Here is a 19,961-nt window from a genome sequence, read left to right as displayed (position 1 = left end):
AACTGAGGTCTAAAATATGAAAATACGACGACGTGTTAGGGCCACTGCAGATAGAAAAAAATTAATAAATTTCAGCCAAAAAAATCAACAATTTTGAAATTAATCTCAGAATTTTTTAAGAAAAATGTAGCAAATTTCTGAAAAGTCGTAAATGTCTGCTTTTTTTTATTCCAACATTTCAACTCAGAAATGTTCCATTTTTCCCAGATATATATTCTGGAGAACTCCCAGGGCGGCATGATGTCGGGGCGGCTACACCCATCCCCTCCCATCATGTCTAGTCAGCAGCATGTTTACAATCATGAGAGATCAATAACTGCTGAGTTGTTTATGTTGTTTATTGAACAGAAGCTAAACACATCATCATCATCATCAGTCCTTCAGAGTGCGGAGGAAACGGGAATCAGGTGTGGCTGGACAAACTGAACCAGCGATATGAGATTAAAGAGTTAATTTCAATCATTTCACCGGGGGTGTGATTACTTTTCCACTCAGAGTCGATTGATTTGACAGAATAAATGAAATCATGATTTAAAATCAGACTTTATGTTTTAAAAGAAAAAGAAGAAGAAATCGATGTGAGATACTCTATGTGCCAGTTGTAATGTCGAAGAATCTTCTAGAACTCAGAGCCAATCAGATGCAGACAGAATCCTGAATCTCAGAAGGATCCTCTGGTTCTGTTGGACCTTCCTGGTGGTTTATCAGGAGTAAAGAACAGAATAAAATAACCCAAAGATCCAACCCTTCAGGTTTAAACTCCATCTGCAGGTTCTGTGAACTCCATGATGTTCCTCTGATTTGTTGTGTGTCCCGGTTCCGGTCCGTGAACATTGATGAAGGAGGCTGAAGAGCAGGAGGAAGAGGAGTGAACTGCATCCTGAAACCGGGCCTGGTTCAGAACATATTGCTGGTTCTCCAAGGAGCGCCGTTACTCTCTGCCAACAACAACGACAAGTTAGAGCAGATCAGCGGCGCTCAGGTGGATCAATAACCAGCATTGGGCAAATATCAGCTAATGTGATACAAGCAGAGCTAAATTATTGCTTAGCATATAGCGCTAGCTTCTACTAATTACCATGTTGTTAGAGCACTTTAGTATTAGCTTCCACTAATTATTATGTTGCAATAGCACTTTAGCATTAGCTTCCACTAATTATTATGTTGCAATAGCACTTTAGCATTGAGTTTTAGGGTTAGCATAGGTAACTTTGTAGTTAGCGCTGCCCGCTACTGCTATAACCAATAAGATGAAAGCGGTTCTCACTGGGCAGGTCTGAAGCGGTCCGTTTCTTCTGATGAGATCCAGAAACCTGCAGGGTTTCATCAGAACAGAACCTTTTTATTAGAACAACGTCGTCTGCATAGAACATGAGCTGATTAACAAACTTTAACAGTTTGGTGTCCAGAATCACATGGAGACATGATGATGGACATTTCATCTGTTGACTGAATGTGGCTCAGCTGAACTGGAGGATATGAATGGATCTGGTCTCTGTTCATTAAACCGGGTCAAACCTGGACCAGGAAACATCTAACAGTCAGATGAAGACGGACAGCTTCTGATCTCAAACTGACCTTCTTCTTGGCGCTCAGAGCTGCTATTTTACTCTCAATGTCCGACACCTGGAGAGCAAACAGACCCACAGTGAAGGACCAGAAACCAACAACCCAAAGTCCACATGTCAAAGCTGAGATGTTATGGATAAACAAAGATGGCAGACCCCAACCAACCTCGCTCTCGGCGCTCTGTACTCTGGCGGCAGTCAGCGCCACCACATCCTCCAGCTCCGACAGCTCAGAGTCCGTCGTCCCTCCAAAACGGTTCTTGGCGCTTTGCTCGAGTCGCCGCAGCTTAGACTCCAGCTCATACGACTGTCCGGCCGTGATGTACACCTGGACAGGTAGGAGGACAGACACAGACTGGTCATCGGACAGGAAGCTGATGGTGATTATGATGAAGCTGACAGAGCTGAAGGTCAAGGGAACACACTGAACTCCTGCTAGGTTCCTCTTTAGGTTCCAGTAGTCTACTGCTTTAGTCTACATTTTCCAACATAGAGGAACCGTTGGAGTGAGTTCTAGTTGAGATTGGTGCTGGTGAGGAGCTCGATGGAACCGGACCCTAACTGGACCCAGTGTGTTTCCCTGTTTAACTGGACACACAGCAGCCAGTGGAGGGTTAAAGCCAGTCCGGACATTAGGTCATGCTTCAGAGGAGGCTCTGGGGCTGATCTTAGTGTAGGGATGGGTCCCATGTAGGGAGGGGGGCGAATCATGCAGGTCACGTTGGAAGCTTACATTTTCCTCAAGTTCCCTGAAAGCATCATCGGCCTGCTTTACGTCAGGGCCAACTAAGAGGGACCTGTCGATCGGCTCTGCGAGGCCGTACTCGACCATTGCGTTTTCTGTGGCGTTAATGGTTCTCAGGACCTCAGTGGTGAGGTCACAGAGGGCGGCGGCAGTGGATCTCTGAAAGCCATGTAGAGGGACAGATGTTAGCAGCTGGAAAACAACATCTGCAGCAGCTACCTGGACGACTTGTCTAACTGAAACTCCGGTACATCCTGGTGGATCTAGTGGTGTGTCCACCACCCACTAGACAGATTGCAATACACACATGAACAATACACTCGTTCACCGATCCTTCCTGAGACCTACAGTGAAGGAATCATATCATTAACCCTTACATTTTCCCAGCTAGAGGACAGAGCTGAGGTCCAAGGTGATTTCAGCGTTCATCCATCCCTGGGTCCAGACAGGTAGCTGCTTCACATTAACACAACCGGACAGGAATATGGTGAGGCAGGAGACGGGCTGTTAGTGAGGAGGGCGTCATGCACCGAGGTTAATGCCAGATCTTTGACCTTTCTTCTGAGCTTCATGCTGAGCTCTCTAACAGGAAGTTCTTTGTCCTGAGCTGGTCTGGACTTTGTTCTGGTGGAAAGACACCTGCTGCAGTGAAAGCTGAGCCATGCTGATGCCTTCACAAACAGGAACCTGGATGTTCAGCAGCAGTACTTGGTTCAAAGCAAAGGTCTGGGCAGGATGTTGGTCTCCAGGTTCCTGTTTGCTGCTTCTCTCTGAGTTGCTGTCGTACCTTTTGAGCCTCTGTTGGCATCTCATCGCTGGACGAGCTCAGCTCCTTGTTCTTCCGGGAGACCGGAGGGACCACTGGTCCTCCCCTGAGGCCAGAAGACCCTTTAGTCCCAGGGAAAACCTTCTTCCCAGCCTCATCATCTGACGACAGGCATTTATCGCTCAGGTTTCCTGCCAGCTCACTCAGCTTCCTCCTCAGCTTCTCCTCCTCATTTGGAGCTGACGAAGTCAAGGCCTGTTGGAAGGAGCAACTTTACTGGATTTGAGTCTAAAGTGACTGATGGGTTTATCATCTTCTCCATGTGAGTCAAGGATTTCAGGTTGTGTTCTGTCCTACCTCATCAGCAGGAGTCATCTTCTCCTCCAGACGGCTCAGCAGGCTCTCGATGGCGAACATCCGCTTGTTCAGTTCGTTGATCTGAAAAATTAATCCAGACAGAAAATGTCACGTTCAGCAGGAAGTTCTCTCTCCTTCCAGTTCCAGTTCCTCGGTTCTGAATGTCTGTGTCCTTACAGGTGGGGCTTGGCCCAGGTTCTCCTGGGAAGAGGCTCGGCTGTTCTTTCTGCGGTGGTGGGGTTGCTGGTGAACAGGAGGAAACCTCTGGTACTCTTCCTCGTCGGAGGTGTCGACATACTGCTGCCTAGCCACCGAGGAGCTGATCTTCGACAGAGAGCGGGTCCGGACCATCCGGTTGTCTGCATAGTCATCTGATGATGCAGTGATATGGGGAAATAAATGCACATCAAGGGGCAGACAGGTCTTTCTGATTTGAACTTTCTGATTTAAAAGACGTCCTCAATTTCTCCTGGTACAGAGATCTCCAGACTTTCTTTTCCCCTGCTACTAAAAACTCATCTAGGGGATTCCAGAGTGTTTCTATCCTTCAGGCAATACACACATGAACAATACACTTTGTTCATGTGTGTACTATGAACAAAGGACTTTGCCCATACTCAGGACTTGCCCAGAGGTCTCCTCCTAGTGGAACATGGATGTGTCCTGATGTATCCTTACCGTAAATCCCAATGGCCTCAGCTGATACTGCAAGGACTCTACTCTGAACTCCTGAATTGCTAACTGGAGCAAAAGCTACACAATGAAATCCCAACCGTCCAGCGGACAGTGTACTCAGACAGAATATGCTCTAGTATGTGGGAACCTTTAGAACATGTGTTATCCTGCTGACCGGGTCTCATGGCGTAGCGGTCCAGACTCTTTCTGCGGTTCCCTCGGTGAGTGTAGTAGTCGTAGTCCCCGTCGTTCCGGTAATATCGATCATCCTGCATCTGCTTCAAATAGCGTCATTAAACACGTGTCTTCCTTAGTACCAGGTTTTATCTGCGGTCTTCATCAGCCTGGGCTTTACCTGCTCAGAAGGTCGCCGTGAGCGAGGAAGGTAGTCCTCTGAGTCAAAGTCCATGGGATGAACCGACAGCAGACGTTTATTCTTCCTCATCTAGATTGGACACAGCTGCTTCAGTTACTCCTGCTCTGACCGAACCCACAAAGCCCCCTGGTGTTCCTGTTTACCACTTTGTAGCTCTGAGCCTCGCCCTCTCCAGGATCGTCCTCGGTGCCGTTGTATCCATCTAAAACAAAGCAGCGGGCTTACTTGGACTATGCCATAGAGAATCACATGCCGGACATCTGGACCTGCAGGAAGTTCTGAAAAACTGGACTGGCTTGTCGAGAGACTTACGGCTGCCGACATCCGGCATGCTCTGGGTGTCGTCATCACGACCACCTGAACCAGAAACACAGGCAGGATCAGAACAACCGGACCAAGGTCCAGAAACATCACTGTGAGACTCACCGTCTCCGTTCAGGCGCTTGTACAGAGACCGCATCACCTTGGCACTGCCGAAGCGTTTGAAGCGGTTCCTCACGTTGTCATGGTACCAGCCCAGAGTCCCCATCTTCAGCACCCTGAAGCACACAATGAACAGAACTGAACCACCCAAAGGCCCGGTCTGTAGAACCGGCAACGGGTCTGTAGAACCAGCAACAGGTTCAGGACCGACGGTCCGGTTCTGATCCACAACACATTAAGACAGAACTGAGAGCAGAACGATTCAAGACAGAGAATTACAGCAGACCTGAGAGACACCTGGTTACTGCATCCATCCATCCATCCATCCATCCGTCCATCCATCCATCCATCCATCCATCCATCCATCCATCCATCCATCCATCCATCCATCCGTCCGTCCATCCATCCGTCCAGCCATCCGTCCGTCCGTCCGTCCATCCATCCGTCCAGCCATCCGTCCGTCCATCCATCCGTCCAGCCATCCATCCATCCGTCCGTCCATCCATCCATCCATCCATCCGTCCATCCATCCGTCCAGCCATCCGTCCGTCCGTCCGTCCGTTCATCCGTCCATCCTCTGTCTTAATGGTCCAAATGCCTCTTTACCTCCACACCATCTCCAGATGGACTTGTCTCTTTCTCTCTGTCTATTATTGACCTTTCTATGACCTGCCGTCCTCCATCTGTCCCCCTGTCGTCCCCTGTCCCTCTCTGTCTCACCTGGTCATGCGGCAGTTGTCACACACCCAGCCGTGCTCCTTCTTGTTGTAGCGGCTGCAGGACTTGCAGGTGAACATGCGGCAGTCCAGGCACTGCCTCTTGCTGTTGACCAGGAACTTGAAGGGCTGCAGGCAGCGGATGCAGAGCGAGTCGGAGACGTTCCTCTCTGAGCCCAGCAGCTCCTGCTTCGTGTCCTCCTTCTCGATGCGCGTCTTCAGCTCCCTGCAGGCGAGAAAGACAGGAACCACGGTGAACCGCACAGCACAGCGCTCCACTTCCTCTGATCCTGGAAACCCAGGATGAGGGCAGCTGCCCAGGGCGGCACAGAGAGGAGGGCGCCCAACAACTAGACTACAAACTTAGGTCTGAAATAATACAGTGATCATGATTTAGAAGTATACAGACTAAAAAAATACAATTTGTTGAAAAAACTAAACATTCAGAGCCAAAACTGAACAAAATATACATTTAAGATAAAATAACTTTAAAACCTGGACCCTGTTGCTGTTTTAGCTTCACTCAGTTCAAATTCACTAAAAAAGGCATTGATATAAACACTTATTTTCTTTATTATTTATTTGTTTTTATCTCTTAATGTATTTCTAATATTGAATAAAAAAACTTGAGAGATTAAATTAAAAATCTGCCAGTTTAATCCAATTAATGGTCAGAATAATCCATTTCTAAAACATGTCTTCTCTGAATGTTTTGGCCCGACGTGCAGAGGAGTTAGTTTCTGAAATAAAAATAAATGAATAAAATCTGATAAGTTGTTTCATTGTAATAGTTTGGGGGCAGAAGGGGTTCTTGCCCAGGGCAGCGGTCCAGTTAGAGCCGCCCCTGGGCCGGTTCTGATGCTCCAACGGCTCAGCCTGCTGCTGCTGATCAGCTGTTAACCTCCTGATTCGTGGCTCTGCTGCAGCAGGATCTGATTTCCACGGTGGAAATGTGATTTGAGCCGCAGAGCTGCCTCTGCCCCCGGGGCTGATGGGAGTTGGAGTCTCCAGCGGAAACAGAGCATCTTTGTGAATCCAGAGCGTGTGACGGCGGCGTGATCGGCTGCAGCAACAACAGCATCTTTCACGCTCACATTCCTGCCGGCGTCACATGAGCCGGGATGTGAACAGAACCTCCACCTGGACCTACGTCAGCCTCTCCTCCTCATTCTTGCGCAGGTTGAAGTCACGCTGGATCACCTCCCACACGTGTTTGGCCTCTTCGTCCGTCAGGCGGGAAAGATCCAGCTTCCTCTCCATCTTCCTGGAACAGAACCAAACATTACGGCCTGACCGCAGGAGTTCCTCAGGGTCCAGCTGTGGGAACCCGTCTGGTGTAAACATGAAACCGTAAACTCCCAGTAATCTGGGCAGAACTAGATATTATTATTTATGAGAAACTCAGAGGAAAAAAACACAAAAAATATGAGTAAAAAATCAATATCACTTCAGCCACATTAATTAACAATATTCAGAGAAAAAATGTAAACCTATCGCAAAAAAACACTTTATATTATTTACAAAAGATGAACAGAAACCTCCTGCTTGTGTAGAAATGGAATAAAATCTAATATTTTCATTTATGTTTCAGGAAAATATGCAAATTAATAACCTTTGGTTTCATCCTGAGGCAATAATTAAAGAAAAAACATTCTTAGCAAAAAGTTTTAAGTACATTTTTACATGTAACAAAACAAAAGAACAGATTTATCTTCAGATACTTTAAAAATCATAAATCCTGAATCCGGTGGGTTTGGAGCCTTAATGACGATCCTGACTGTCCGCAGATCAGCTGCAGTTAAATCAAATTCTACAAAACAAACCATCTGAGACGATATGAGATCAAATCTAATAATCTATAATCAATAGATTATATAAGTGGATTAAAGAAGATAAAAACTCACCGTGTTTCTGTGTGAGACGCTGTGGAGCTGCTGAGTGAAGAAATGAGACGGAAAACCCCGAGAACATCAGCTGATCGCACGAGCAACACACTGAGGCAGAGCCAGCGATTCATAAGGACAGGAAGTGACATCACCGAGGAAAACAGCCTGGAGACACATGGAAACACATGGAAAAACCTGGAGACACATGGAAACACCTGGAAAAACCTGGAGACACATGGACAAACCTGGAAACACATGGAAACTCCTGGAAGCACCTGGAGACACATGGAGACACATGGACAAACCTGGAAACACATGGAGACACATGGAAACACCTGGAGAACATGGAAACACCTGGAGACACATGGAAACACATGGAAACACCTGGAGACACATGGACAAACCTGGAAACACATGGAAACACCTGGAGACACATGGAAACACCTGGAAAAACCTGGAGACACATGGAAAACCAGGAAACACATGGAAAAACCTGGAGACACATGGAAAAACCTGGAGACACATGGAAACACCTGGAAACACATGGAAAAACCTGGAAACACCTGGAGACACCTGGAAAAACCTGGAGACACATGGACAAACCTGGAAACACATGGAAACACCTGGAGACACATGGAAACACCTGGAAAAACCTGGAGACACATGGAAAACCAGGAAACACATGGAAAAACCTGGAAACACATGGAAACACATGGAAACACCTGGAGACACATGGACAAACCTGGAAACACATGGAAACTCCTGGAAGCACCTGGAGACACATGGAGACACATGGACAAACCTGGAAACACATGGAGACACATGGAAACACCTGGAGACACATGGAAACACCTGGAGACACATGGAAACACATGGAAACACCTGGAGACACATGGACAAACCTGGAAACACCTGGAAACTCCTGGAAACACATTCAAAAACATGGAAACACCTGGAGACACATGGAAACCTGGAGACACATGGAAACTCCTGGAGACACATGGAAACACCTGGAAACACATGGAGACACATGGAAACTCCTGGAAACACATGGAAAAACCTGGAAACACATGGAAACACCTGGAGACACATGGAAACACATGGAGACACATGGAAACTCCTGGAAACACATGGAAAAACCTGGAGACACATGGAAACACCTGGAGACACATGGAAAAACCTGGAGACACATGGAAACACCTGGAGACACATGGAAACTCCTGGAGACACATGGAAACACCTGGAGACACATGGACAAACCTGGAAACACCTGGAGACACATGGAAACACCTGGAGACACATGGAAAAACCTGGAGACACATGGACAAACCTGGAAACACCTGGAGACACATGGAAAAACCTGGAGACACATGGAAACACCCGGAGACACATGGACAAACCTGGAAACACATGGAAACTCCTGGAAGCACCTGGAGACACATGGAGACACATGGACAAACCTGGAAACACATGGAGACACATGGAAACACCTGGAGACACATGGAAACTCCTGGAGACACATGGAAACACCTGGAGACACATGGACAAACCTGGAAACACATGGAAACTCCTGGAAGCACCTGGAGACACATGGAGACACATGGACAAACCTGGAAACACATGGAGACACATGGAAACACCTGGAGACACATGGAAACACCTGGAAACACATGGAAACACATAAACACCTGGAGACACATGGACAAACCTGGAAACACCTGGAAACTCCTGGAAACACATTCAAAAACATGGAAACACCTGGAAACACCTGGAGACACATGGAAACCTGGAGACACATGGAAACTCCTGGAGACACATGGAAACACATGGAGACACATGGAAACTCCTGGAAACTCATGGAAAAACCTGGAAACACATGGAAACACCTGGAGACACATGGAAACACCTGGAGACACATGGAAAAACCTGGAGACACATGGAAACTCCTGGAGACACATGGAAAAACCTGGAGACACATGGAAACTCCTGGAGACACATGGAAACACCTGGAGACACATGGACAAACCTGGAAACACCTGGAGACACATGGAAACACCTGGAGACACATGGAAACACCTGGAAACACCTGGAGACAGAACCATCCCCCGACCAGTCCTCCTAGTGGTCCCGGTTCTGGTCCCAGCGGGTCAGTGACCCAGAGGTCGCCTCCTGAAGCTGACAGAGCTGCAGTTTGTGGTTCTGACCAGCAGAGGGCGCTCTGCACAATTCTAACTAATTGGATGTTGTGGTGCCTTCAGGGACTGCAGGAGAAAATGGGCTGACATAAACCTCAATCTGATTGGCTGCTGTGGTTATGACGTCATGATCACCATCCAAAACGTCTTAAAAGTTAAATATTTAGTTACAGTTAATAAAAGAGACATCAGAATAAATTATTTAAATGAGCAGCTTTGGTTTAGAAATAAAGTTATGATTCTGTTGTTCAGCTGAAGCTCATTTTTCCCACAGTCCCTGAACATGACGCCTTCAGGAACACACACAGCGGTGGGAGTTCACAGGACCAGAACCGTGTTGGCATGGGTCAAGCAGCAGAACCGTCTCCAGGGTTTCCTGGACCCGGCTCGTCTCTCTCTCTCCATTCCTGCTTTTCATTCTTACGGTGTCTGGTTGCCATGGATACGCAGTGAAACGAGGCCCCATAATTAACCACAGAGCTCAGTCTCACCCTGACATCACATCAGCTTATGGAGACAGACCTGGTGACTGATGAGGTGTTTGTGGTTGCCGTGGTAACCGTCCTGTCTGTGTAGGGGGGTTCAAGCCCACCACACCCTGCAGTACCTGTCACCATGGCTCAGGTAAAACAAGGCCCAGGTTCATCTCTCTCAGCTACGGAGGGCAGTTAATGTCAATAATTTTGGTTCTTTAGCCTCAATAAAGAACAAAATGAATGTTCAGTTTTCAAAGTCATAAAGTTTATAAAGTTTATATTTATAAATGTCACAGTTTCAAGCTGAATATATAATTAGCAAGTTAAATATTAAGCTTCAAGCTAGTTTGCTTCCAACTAAATATTTAGTTGGCAAATTATCTTCAAAAGAAAACATTGAATTCTAAAGCTATTGAGCTTCAAGCTATATTTAGTTAGCAAGCTAAATATTAAGCTAAGGACATTTTGATTAGCAAGATAATTAGTTTGAAAGTACTGTAAATATTTAGTTGGCTTTAGTTTGAATGTAAACATTTAGTTTTAAGCTAATTAGTTTGAAACTGTTTGGTTAACCAGATAATTTGCTTCAAACTAAATATTTGGTCAACTTTAGACGGAAATTTTAAAAAATACTTAAATAATAACGATAATGAAGCCAAAGTTGTTGACGGTACAGCAGATCTGTCTGCTTTATTATGGATTCATAAAAGAAGAAATTAACTGATCATATCTGAACATTAACAGTTTCACAGCAAAAAACGGATCTGCAACCCGGACAGAAGAAGTTCTGGAAAGTCTTTGTAGAACCGTGCGGTCTTCGTCTGAAACGTCTCTGATGAAGGAAACACCGTTTTCTCCACTTCAGACCATCAGAGTTTCCTGACAGACCATTGACCTCTGACCCACGTGGCCCATCATCTGACATCTAAACCTGCTCCAGTGTTGCACTTCTGAACAAGTCTTTAGCAAACCGTCCTTCAGTTTACCTCAGACTGGACCGCTGCGGTCCACCAGGACTGCAGAGTTCTCTGTCTCTGAGGTGTCGATGAGCCTGGCCAGCCCGGTTCTGGAGGAGTACCTGAAGACGAAGGCCTTCATCAGCTGCTCCCTGTAGCTTCTGTGCCAGAGGTTGTAGAGGATGGGGTTGACGCAGCAGTGCACCAAGGAGAAGCACTGCGTCAGGTGCAGCGCCACGTCCAGGAAGCTCTCCATCCGGCAGGTGAAGGGCAGGACGTTCATCAGGGTCAGAGTGTCCAGCAACAGGACGGCGTGGAACGGCAGCCAGCACACCAGAAACACCAGGATGTAGGAGAGGACGATGCGCCGGCTGATCCTGCGCTCCGGGTCCGAGCTGGGAGGGATGGCGGCTACCAGGAGCAGGTAGAAGACGGCGATGATGGGGAACGGGACGGCGAAGCCGAGCACCAAGAAGCTGAGCTGGACTCCCACCATCCAGTCCCGGGGGTTCTCCGGCGGGTACACGGGTCGACACACGGCGCCGTCGCGGTGGGGGGACCTTACGGCCTGCAGGAAGTAGGTGTCGGGAACGGACGCCACCAACGCCAGCAGCCAGAGCGACGCGCAGATCAACCGCCGCAGCGTCTTCCTACTCCAGCCGAGGGCGCCAGAGAGCAGCGTGGCGGACAGGTAGCTGTCGACGCTCATACAGGTGAGGAAGAAGATGCTGCTGAACAGGTTGAGGCTGAACACCAGATGGGTGACCTTACAGACGACCTCTCCGAACGGCCAGAGTCCGCCCTGCAGCAGAGAGGCGACCCAGACGGGCAGGGTCAGAACCACGCCCAGGTCCGCCGCCGCCAGGTTCACCACGTACAGCCGGGACCCGCACCGGGCCCGGTCGGGCCGCAGGCTCACCCAGAACACCAGGACGTTGGAGGCCACGCCCCCCAGGAAGATGAAGATGTAGAGGATGGAGAGGCAGAGGAGGAGCGCGGCGTGGCTGACGGCGCCTGAACACATCATGGCCTCCACCCGAGACAGGTTGGAGGTCAAGTTCAGCTCCTCCCACTGGTCCACCAGCTCAGAGAGGTCACTGCTGCTCAGGCTCATGGCGGGCCGGGTCCGGCTGCAAGACACAGGGAGGCCCGTCAGAACCAGAGCCTGGACCTGGACCAGAATCAGAGTCTGGACCTGGACCTGGACCTGGACCTGAACCTGGACCTGGACCAGAGCCTGGACCAGAATCAGAGTCTGGACCTGGACCAGAATCAGAGTCTGGACCTGGACCTGGACCTGGACCAGTACCAGAACCAGAGTCTGGACCTGGACCTGGACCTGGACCAGAACCATAACCTTGAACTCAGGTTCTACTCTAGATAATCACGTCCTGTCTCTGGTTCTGCTGGTTCTGAGAAACATTTCCAAACTTATCCCGTCTGGATCATTGTCCGGCTCTCCACCTGTGTTGGACCAGAACCCTGACCCGGTTCCAGGTTGTTCAGAACCTGCTACCAGGCTTCTAATGTGACTGTGCTGCTAACGCTTTGGACCCGCTGGATTCTAGAGTCTATTTCAAGGTTCAGGTTCTGGTTCTGGCTTTGTGTTGGATCAGTGTTGGAGATCAGGTTACCATGGAAACAGACAGCTGATAAAACGGTAATAAAGCAATCAATGCGTATCAATGATGTGGGTCTGTCGGCCCGCGGGCCTCATGTTGAGCCCCTCAGACTGTCCACCGGCTGACCTGAGGATGAGGAGGATGAAGAACAAAAGCTGAGTGTGATGAAGGTCCAAACCCAGCAGGACGCCTCAGGCTGAAGGTCAGGACCTTCACAATAAAAGCTTTATTGCAGCCAATTAGAGGCTGAAAGGAACCGCAGGAATCAGAGGAGAAGAAGAAAAGCTCTGATGGTGGCCCAGGTCAAAGGTCAAAACCATCTAAACAGAGTGGTTCTGTCTCCTCTGGTTCTGGTTCAGCTGGTTCTGTCCTGCTGTCTCAGCAGGGTCCAATTCAAAGTTCTAGTGAGGATTAAAAGTTCGGGTCAGAACCAGCGTCCGTCTTCTATGGAGCTTAATGGAGCGGGTTCTGTAGAGGTCCAGATGGTACCAGCAGTCTAAAGAAACTGGGTCAGGACAACTGGACCTCCAGAACCGGATCAGCTGGTCCCTGAACGCACCACCATAAAGCAGAAGTCAGGGGGTCTAAAGCCCCTTCATTTAGTCACAGACAGAACCAGACTCCATTTAGAACTCGGTCCATTTCAGCTTCTCTGGACCGTTTCTACCTCTACAGGTCCATAAAACAGGAAATTTTATCTGATGAACATCAAACCGAACCTCAGCTTTAATTCGGCTCAGATGGTCCGATCCCAGACAGAACCGTGCAGTATCTGTGGGTCTGATCAGAACCGCACAGCTCCTTCAGAATTTCTCATCAGACCTGCAGGTGTTCCCCTGCAGCAGGTGGCGGCTCGGTTCCGATCCGGTCGAGCTAAGTTAAAAACGGGGCAGCTGGCGTCAGTTACAGCGGAGGTTCTGTTGGGTACTTACAGCTCAGACAGCAGGGTTCGGCTCGGTCCAGAGCGGGTCCGACAGAGTCCAGAGATGGCTGCAGAGTGAGGAGTCCCGGTGCGCTCTCAACTTTAGAGGAAGAACCTCCCACAGGGTTCGGGAGGAGAGAGAGACGGTTCCGCTGCGGGACGAGGAGGGAAAAAAAAAAAAACAGCCGCAGAAATACTGCAGAAAAATAACAGAATAATAATAATATTTAACAACAAATATCTAGTTTTGTAAATGTCTCTATTTCTGTGTTTGGATTTTAAAATATTTTGTATAATTTAGTTGTTACATGTACTAACTAAAAATTACCCTCGTGTTATTTCCACTGTGTTTTATCATAAATTTATGTTTTAATTTGTACCGAATATTTTTAATTTTTATTATTTTTGTTGTTTGTTCTTTTACCCAATTGGTTGTTATTTTATAACAACTGTTTGGATGCATTAATTAGTGGATTAATTAAATAAATTAATGTGCTGGTTTCAGAGTGTCGCCCCCTGCTGGAGGGTTTCGGTAACAAAGTGAGTTTTTCCGTCTATAAATGAGAAACTGAACTGAGTGACGAGGTAGAAACTTTATTCATCGTTTCAGACAAATCATCAGTAACAGGAGTGAAAAAGCATTTAAATAAATCAAAATATAAACTGGTAGTTGTATTTAAAGGTACAATGTACATTTTTCCCATCACACCCCTCAGTAACAGCGTAAAGGCTTTTATTTTGTTAAAACGGTTTAAAGGCTTTTAATTGGTTAAGACAGTAACGGGCGATGACATCACTGGGCCGTCCTCACAGGGTGGTGAAGTGACTCAACGCTTCCCTCAGCTTGTCTGCTATCTGTCCAATCAGAGAGCACACAGGCGGTGATGTCACAGGTCAGCTCTCCTGTCCTGACCCCTGACCTCTGACCCCAGCTTACCTGCTGGTAGAAGGCCACCTGCTGCTCCAGGTAGAACTGCAGCACGCGGTTGTAGTCGTAGATCCTGTTGCTATGGAAATGGTTCATCTCAGCTGCAGGAGACAGGAAGTGACATGTTTGGTTGTGAGCGCGCTCAGTGGGCAGTTCTGCTGGCGGTCCGGTTACCCTGCAGGGCGTAGCTCATGCTGCTGACGCGCTGGGTCATCAGCTTCCTGTCGCCGCTGCTGATCCTTCCTGTGGAGACCAGACGCTCCGCCTCCTTCACCTTGTCCAGCGCAGCCTGCACACAGGTGAGGCCACGCCCCCATTAGGCCCCGCCCACTGCCTGGTTCACACACATTTACACTGAATAACCTGGAAACTCCAAAATAAAAGCCTTAATAAATGGAAGGAGAAACAGCAGAACCTTCTGAATCAATCAGAACCAATCAGAATCCATCAGAACCAATCAGAACCAGGTGTGTAGGACAGAACCTTGTGGACAGCGATGATTTCAGGGAAGCATCCCAGCAGGCCTTTATATTCGCTGTTGGTCTCCAGGAGGAAATGCAGATCCTTCTGAGGCTGAAAACACAACATGATGTTAACGAGTGTTTTACCTGCTTGGTTTGTGAGTGGGTGTGTGTGTGTGTGTGTGTGTGTGTGTGTGTGTGTGTGTGTGTGTGTGTGTTTTACCTGCTGGGCGACGATCTGAGCGATCTCCTCATACGTTTTCCCAGCTGCTGTCAAAGCGTTTGTCAGCGTTTCCTCTCCTGCAGCACAAACATTTATCAAACTCAGATGTCCCAGTGTCCCTGAAGGCACCGCGTTGTCCCTTCTCTACCTGAGAGTGACCTCACCTGGATACCTGCTGCTGTTGAAAACAGTGGACAGGTTCCCAAAGGCCCGGCCGATCCGCTCGTACTCTTTAGGCAGAGCTGCAGCACAAAAACCAGAGAAGAAGAAAATCAGCTGGTAGGAAATGGCGGCGAACATAAAGCAGACATGAGGCAGACTCCATGTTGGTCCCATGAACCCGGATTGGACCCGAACTGACGTCCAGTGCAGCGTTTCCAGTGCGTCTGTCCGACGGTCAGCAGCTCTCTGACTCCATCGTCCATGGACTTGGTGAACCGACTGTAGAGCTCGCACTTCTGTTCCCTGCACAGAAACACTCCATGAAACAAAATGTTACCATAACGACCCACACCTGTGAGGTACGACAGGTGACTTACACCTGGGCCACGTCGAGCTCTGCAGCTTCAGGCTGAACCAGGCTGAACATCATCGGACCCACCGTCTCGTCTTTCTCCGCCCTTCTCTTCCCAGACTTCCAGTCCTGAAGCATCAGAACAGCAATCAGCACCTGGAGCCAGAGCTCACCTGCAGGGGGCGGAGCTTCACCTACCCGCTCGTCCTTGTAGGTGAGGAAGAGCTGGAAGACTTCGCTCTGGGAGACCACCGGGTGGCGACACATCCTGGTCATCCAGGCCTGCAGGCGCTCCATCCTGATCCTGATGAAGTCTTCGTCAAACCGACCTGAGAGACCCGGCGACACTCAGACAAACTCAACTGGTAAAACAGAGCAGGTTGCTATGGCGACCGCTCACCTGTCACCTGTTTGTCAGGAAGGGAGGGGATCAGCAGCAAGGATCCAAACTTCTCCAGGAGACGCTCGTACAGCCAATCAAAATGCTTGTAGCGATGATTGACAGTTCTGCTGGTGGTCTGCAGGGGGCGCACTGTGGTGAGGACTACTACACACTACTACACAGTACTACACAGTACTACACAGTACTACACAGTACTAGTGTATAGTTACTATACTATTCACCTCTATAGACTACAGTGAACCCAGTCTGTGTTCAGCTTTTGTTTATAGCTGAATTCACCAGAAAGTACCTTTACTATAGACTACTATAGTGCAACACAAAGTACTACCTACTACTACAGACAGTACTGGAGTACTACATGTTGTGTATCAATATACTACGGCAGAGCAGAGCGCCTCACGTTGGGGGTGATCTGGTACTCTATGAAGCTCTTCAGGCCGTACAGTTTGGACTCTCTCTTCGGGTCGGCGATGACGCAGTCCAGAGGCGTCGCCGGGTAGAGCCACACTGACCCCACCTCTCCCACCTGATTGGACAGAAACCAGGAGCCAATCACAGCGCACAGCACAGGCCCGCCCTAACTCAGCGACCAATCACAGGCAGGACTCACATAAACAGGAAGGCTTTCTCTGCTGGTGGCAGGAGGGCTGGCCAATAGGAAGACTTCTGGGTTCGGCCCTTTGGAGAACGGGAACCTGAGGACACACTACTGGGTTATACTGGGAACTTCACTGGGTTATACTGGGAACTTCACTGGGTTATACTGGGAACTTCACTGGGTTATACTGGGAACGCTACTGGGTTATACTGGGAACTTCACTGGGTTATACTGGGAACGCTACTGGGTTATACTGGGAACTTCACTGGGTTATACTGGGAACTTCACTGGGTTATACTGGGAACGCTACTGGGTTATACTGGGAACTTCACTGGGTTATACTGGGAACGCTACTGGGTCATACTGGGAACTTCACTGGGTTATACTGGGAACTTCACTGGGTTATACTGGGAACTTCACTGGGTTATACTGGGAACGCTACTGGGTTATACTGGGAACGCTACTGGGTTATACTGGGAACTTCACTGTGTTATACTGGGAACTTCACTGAGTTATACTGGGAACGCTACTGGGTTATACTGGGAACGCTACTGGGTTATACTGGGAACTTCACTGGGTTATACTGGGAACTTCACTGGGTTATACTGGGAACGCTACTGGGTTACACTGGGAATGCTACTGGGAACTTTACTGGGAACACTACCGGGTTATACTGGGAACTTCACTGGGTTATACTGGGAACTCTACTGGGTTATACTGGGAACTTCACTGGGTTATACTGGGAACTCTACTGGGAACTTTACTGGGAACTAGATTTTACTGGGAACCAAACTGGGATCTCCTTTTAATCTGCTACCTTCAGAGATGTTATACTGGTTTGTACTGGGAGCAGGACAAGGTACTGGACTCTGAACCAGCGGTTACTTTTGCGGTTCTGGTCCGGTTCTGGTTCCTGACCCGGGTGAAGGACTGATTACTTGTTGAGGGAGATCTTGACGGTGTGTCCATGGGTGCTCCGCCCCAAAGTCCCCGCCTCCTCCTCCATGTTGCCGTTTCCATGGTAACTGCTAACCGACTGGTCGTCCCAGTCGTCCTCCCACTCGCCGCCGTCGTCGTCGTCGCCCCCTGCTGGAGACTGCTGGTAAGCTCCGCCCCCCGACCAGGAGTCTCCGCCTCCTCCACCACCGATCTGCAGGAAGGAAGCGGTTCTGATGAAGATGAGGAGGAGGAGGAGGAGTTAGTGACCTTCCTCCTGACTCACCTGTAGATACCCCTCAGGTACCAGCCCGGTCCGACCGCCGGCGTTCTGAGCAGTGATCCAGCCTCCGCCCACAGTCTGCACAGCAGAGACCAGTTAGCAATGAGAGAGGACTGGGAGGACTGGGAGGACTGGGAGGACTGGGACTACCTGGTCCACGATGGTCACCGTCTCTCCCTCTCGGACCGACAGCTCGTTGTTCCCGGGTTCCGCTGTGAAGTTATACAGAACCAGAGCCTGAAACAGAACAGAGACCAGAACCGGGCTCAGATTGGACTGTTGGAAATAAAACTGAATGTCACGTGGTTCTGGTCAGGTTCTGTTATGGTTCTGGTCCGGTTCTGGTCTATTTCTGGTCCGGTTCTGGTCTGGTTCTACAGAGTCCAGCTGTGTGTTTCTTCAGAAAATAAAGCTGCAGTTACATGATGATTAAACCAACTGGTTCCGGTTCTGACCCAGTCTGTTTACATCCTGTCCATTAAATGCGGTTGCCATGGTGACCCACTGACACATGAAAGCTCATGATGGACGGAGGAATGAGTTCTGGTTCCGGTCGGTGGAACCTGGACCGGTACTGGTCAAACAGAACCACCGTCCCGCTGCTACCTGACTTCCGCCTTCTGCCCACCTGGAAGCCCCGCCCCCTGGCCGCCCTGTCTTTGATCTCCACAGGTGTCACCTGTAGTACGTCCAGCTAAGCCGCTCGCGCACAGGTGACCCATCTCATGATCCCACCTGACCTCCACGCGCAGCTCCAGCTCCGGGCGGCTGTGTTCCCGTCCGAACCTTCTACTGGACTTCCGGTACCGCTCGGTCCGGGTCCAGATCGGGGTCCTGATTCGCGTGAGCGCTTACCTTCACAGCCATGCTGACGTCACTGAAGATGGTTCCGATGCGCCACTCGGTTCCGATCACAGATCCATTCCGTCCGCTCTCCCCGCATCCAGCTAGATGGAGCGCTGCGGAAGCATCCGGTTGTTCTTTTCAAAGTAAAAGCATGGCGATAAAGTGAGCCGTTTAGGACTCGGTTCTGATCGCTGGTTCCGGTCCAGTCTCTGTGCTGCGTAGGTGTAGCAGCGGCAGCTGCATAGATACGGTACCGGAGGCAGAACCGCTCAGAACAGAACCTTCATCTTTAAACGGGACAAGGAATCAACGCTTTCCTAAGACAGTCAACTTCCGGTTTGTGACGTCAGATACCCGGAAGACAAGGCTAGATTTACTGGGCGTTCCCAGAGCAACGTCGGGTTACAGAGGAGCAGTGTTTACATAAAACATATGGACTATAAATCCATCTTTATATTTATAAAAGAATCATAATAATTTTTCACAGTAAGACCGACTGAGGGATCATTTCCCTGTAAAAATATTTTGAACCTGAATAAATATACATTTTAAAATTTTTATATATGAAATACACTGCTCAAAAAAATAAAAGGAACACTCAAATAACACATCCTAGATCTCAATGAAAGAAATATTCTCATTGAATACTTTGTTCTGTACAAAGTTGAATGTGCTGACAACAAAATCACACAAAAATCATCAATGGAAATCAAATTTATTAACCAATGGAGGCCTGGATTTGGAGCCACACACAAAATTAAAGTGAAATAACACTACACGCTGATCCAACTTTAATGTAATGTCCTTAAAACAAGTCAAAATGAGGCTCAGTATTGTGTGTGGCCTCCACGTGCCTGTATGACCTCCCTACAACGCCTGGGCATGCTCCTGATGAGGTGGCGGATGGTCTCCTGAGGCATCTCCTCCCAGACCTGGACTAAAGCATCCGCCACCTCCTGGACAGTCTGTGGTGCAACGTGACGTTGGTGGATGGAGCGAGACATGATGTCCCAGATGTGCTCAATCGGATTCAGGTCTGAGGAACGGGCTGGCCAGTCCATAGCTTCAATGCCTTCATCTTGCAGG

General features: G+C 48.8%; 3 protein-coding genes across 10 annotated transcripts; all 3 read right to left on the bottom strand.

The window, feature by feature from the left end:
• Nucleotides 1-320: 320 nt before the first annotated feature.
• Nucleotides 321-7,655, bottom strand: mlpha (melanophilin a). 7 transcript variants are annotated; one of them, XM_032556258.1, is made up of 16 exons: nucleotides 7,531-7,655; nucleotides 6,777-6,890; nucleotides 5,631-5,852; nucleotides 4,914-5,026; nucleotides 4,800-4,844; nucleotides 4,631-4,689; nucleotides 4,467-4,556; nucleotides 4,260-4,389; nucleotides 3,614-3,807; nucleotides 3,437-3,517; nucleotides 3,101-3,334; nucleotides 2,302-2,472; nucleotides 1,735-1,896; nucleotides 1,579-1,626; nucleotides 1,268-1,313; nucleotides 771-938 (listed from the first exon to the last, which is right to left on the bottom strand). In XM_032556258.1, the coding sequence occupies exons 1-16, from the start codon at nucleotides 7,641-7,643 to the stop codon at nucleotides 898-900; spliced, it is 1,863 nt and encodes a 620-aa protein (XP_032412149.1). In that variant the 5' UTR covers nucleotides 7,644-7,655; the 3' UTR covers nucleotides 771-897. The 7 variants fall into 7 exon arrangements, with proteins under 7 accessions (XP_032412144.1, XP_032412147.1, XP_032412145.1 ...); XM_032556253.1 differs by lacking the exon at nucleotides 1,268-1,313 and having other exon boundaries at nucleotides 321-938; XM_032556256.1 differs by lacking the exon at nucleotides 1,268-1,313 and having other exon boundaries at nucleotides 321-938; nucleotides 4,287-4,389.
• Nucleotides 7,656-10,844: 3,189 nt separating this feature from the next.
• LOC116715697 (atypical chemokine receptor 3-like) lies at nucleotides 10,845-14,142 on the bottom strand. 2 transcript variants are annotated; one of them, XM_032556314.1, is made up of 3 exons: nucleotides 13,694-14,142; nucleotides 12,059-12,269; nucleotides 10,845-11,941 (listed from the first exon to the last, which is right to left on the bottom strand). In XM_032556314.1, exons 2-3 carry the CDS (start codon nucleotides 12,251-12,253, stop codon nucleotides 11,171-11,173), a joined length of 966 nt encoding a protein of 321 aa, XP_032412205.1. In that variant the 5' UTR covers nucleotides 12,254-12,269; nucleotides 13,694-14,142; the 3' UTR covers nucleotides 10,845-11,170. The 2 variants fall into 2 exon arrangements, with proteins under 2 accessions (XP_032412205.1, XP_032412204.1); XM_032556313.1 differs by having other exon boundaries at nucleotides 10,845-12,269.
• Nucleotides 14,143-14,261: 119 nt separating this feature from the next.
• Nucleotides 14,262-19,212, bottom strand: LOC116715676 (sorting nexin-9-like). The gene is made up of 16 exons (XM_032556286.1): nucleotides 18,885-19,212; nucleotides 18,180-18,266; nucleotides 18,033-18,107; nucleotides 17,749-17,960; nucleotides 16,823-16,907; nucleotides 16,613-16,738; nucleotides 16,210-16,327; nucleotides 16,008-16,138; nucleotides 15,835-15,938; nucleotides 15,657-15,760; nucleotides 15,460-15,537; nucleotides 15,296-15,372; nucleotides 15,095-15,184; nucleotides 14,786-14,900; nucleotides 14,621-14,712; nucleotides 14,262-14,538 (listed from the first exon to the last, which is right to left on the bottom strand). Exons 1-16 carry the CDS (start codon nucleotides 18,894-18,896, stop codon nucleotides 14,491-14,493), a joined length of 1,554 nt encoding a protein of 517 aa, XP_032412177.1. The 5' UTR covers nucleotides 18,897-19,212; the 3' UTR covers nucleotides 14,262-14,490.
• Between the last annotated feature and the right edge of the window lie 749 nt (nucleotides 19,213-19,961).

The sequence above is a fragment of the Xiphophorus hellerii genome, chromosome 24 (genome assembly GCF_003331165.1).
Source record: "Xiphophorus hellerii strain 12219 chromosome 24, Xiphophorus_hellerii-4.1, whole genome shotgun sequence".
Taxonomy (NCBI): Eukaryota; Metazoa; Chordata; class Actinopteri; order Cyprinodontiformes; family Poeciliidae; genus Xiphophorus; species Xiphophorus hellerii.
This window is presented reverse-complemented; position numbering and strand designations above follow the sequence as displayed.

Excerpts from the sequence above, each read along its gene's own strand:
- mlpha (XM_032556253.1), bottom strand. The coding sequence starts at position 7,643 with ATGAATCGCTGGCTCTGCCTCAGTGTGTTGCTCGTGCGATCAGCTGAT. Across the intron at positions 5,853-6,776 it reads AATGAGGAGGAGAGGCTGAC|GGAGCTGAAGACGCGCATCG; the intron begins GTAGGTCCAGGT and ends TCTCGCCTGCAG. Across the intron at positions 4,390-4,466 it reads CACGGCGACCTTCTGAGCAG|CAGATGCAGGATGATCGATA; the intron begins GTAAAGCCCAGG and ends CGCTATTTGAAG.
- LOC116715697 (XM_032556313.1), bottom strand. The coding sequence starts at position 12,253 with ATGAGCCTGAGCAGCAGTGACCTCTCTGAGCTGGTGGACCAGTGGGAG.
- LOC116715676 (XM_032556286.1), bottom strand. Across the intron at positions 16,328-16,612 it reads AGTACCAGATCACCCCCAAC|ACCACCAGCAGAACTGTCAA; the intron begins GTGAGGCGCTCT and ends CGCCCCCTGCAG. Across the intron at positions 14,539-14,620 it reads AGGTGGCCTTCTACCAGCAG|ATAGCAGACAAGCTGAGGGA; the intron begins GTAAGCTGGGGT and ends CTGATTGGACAG.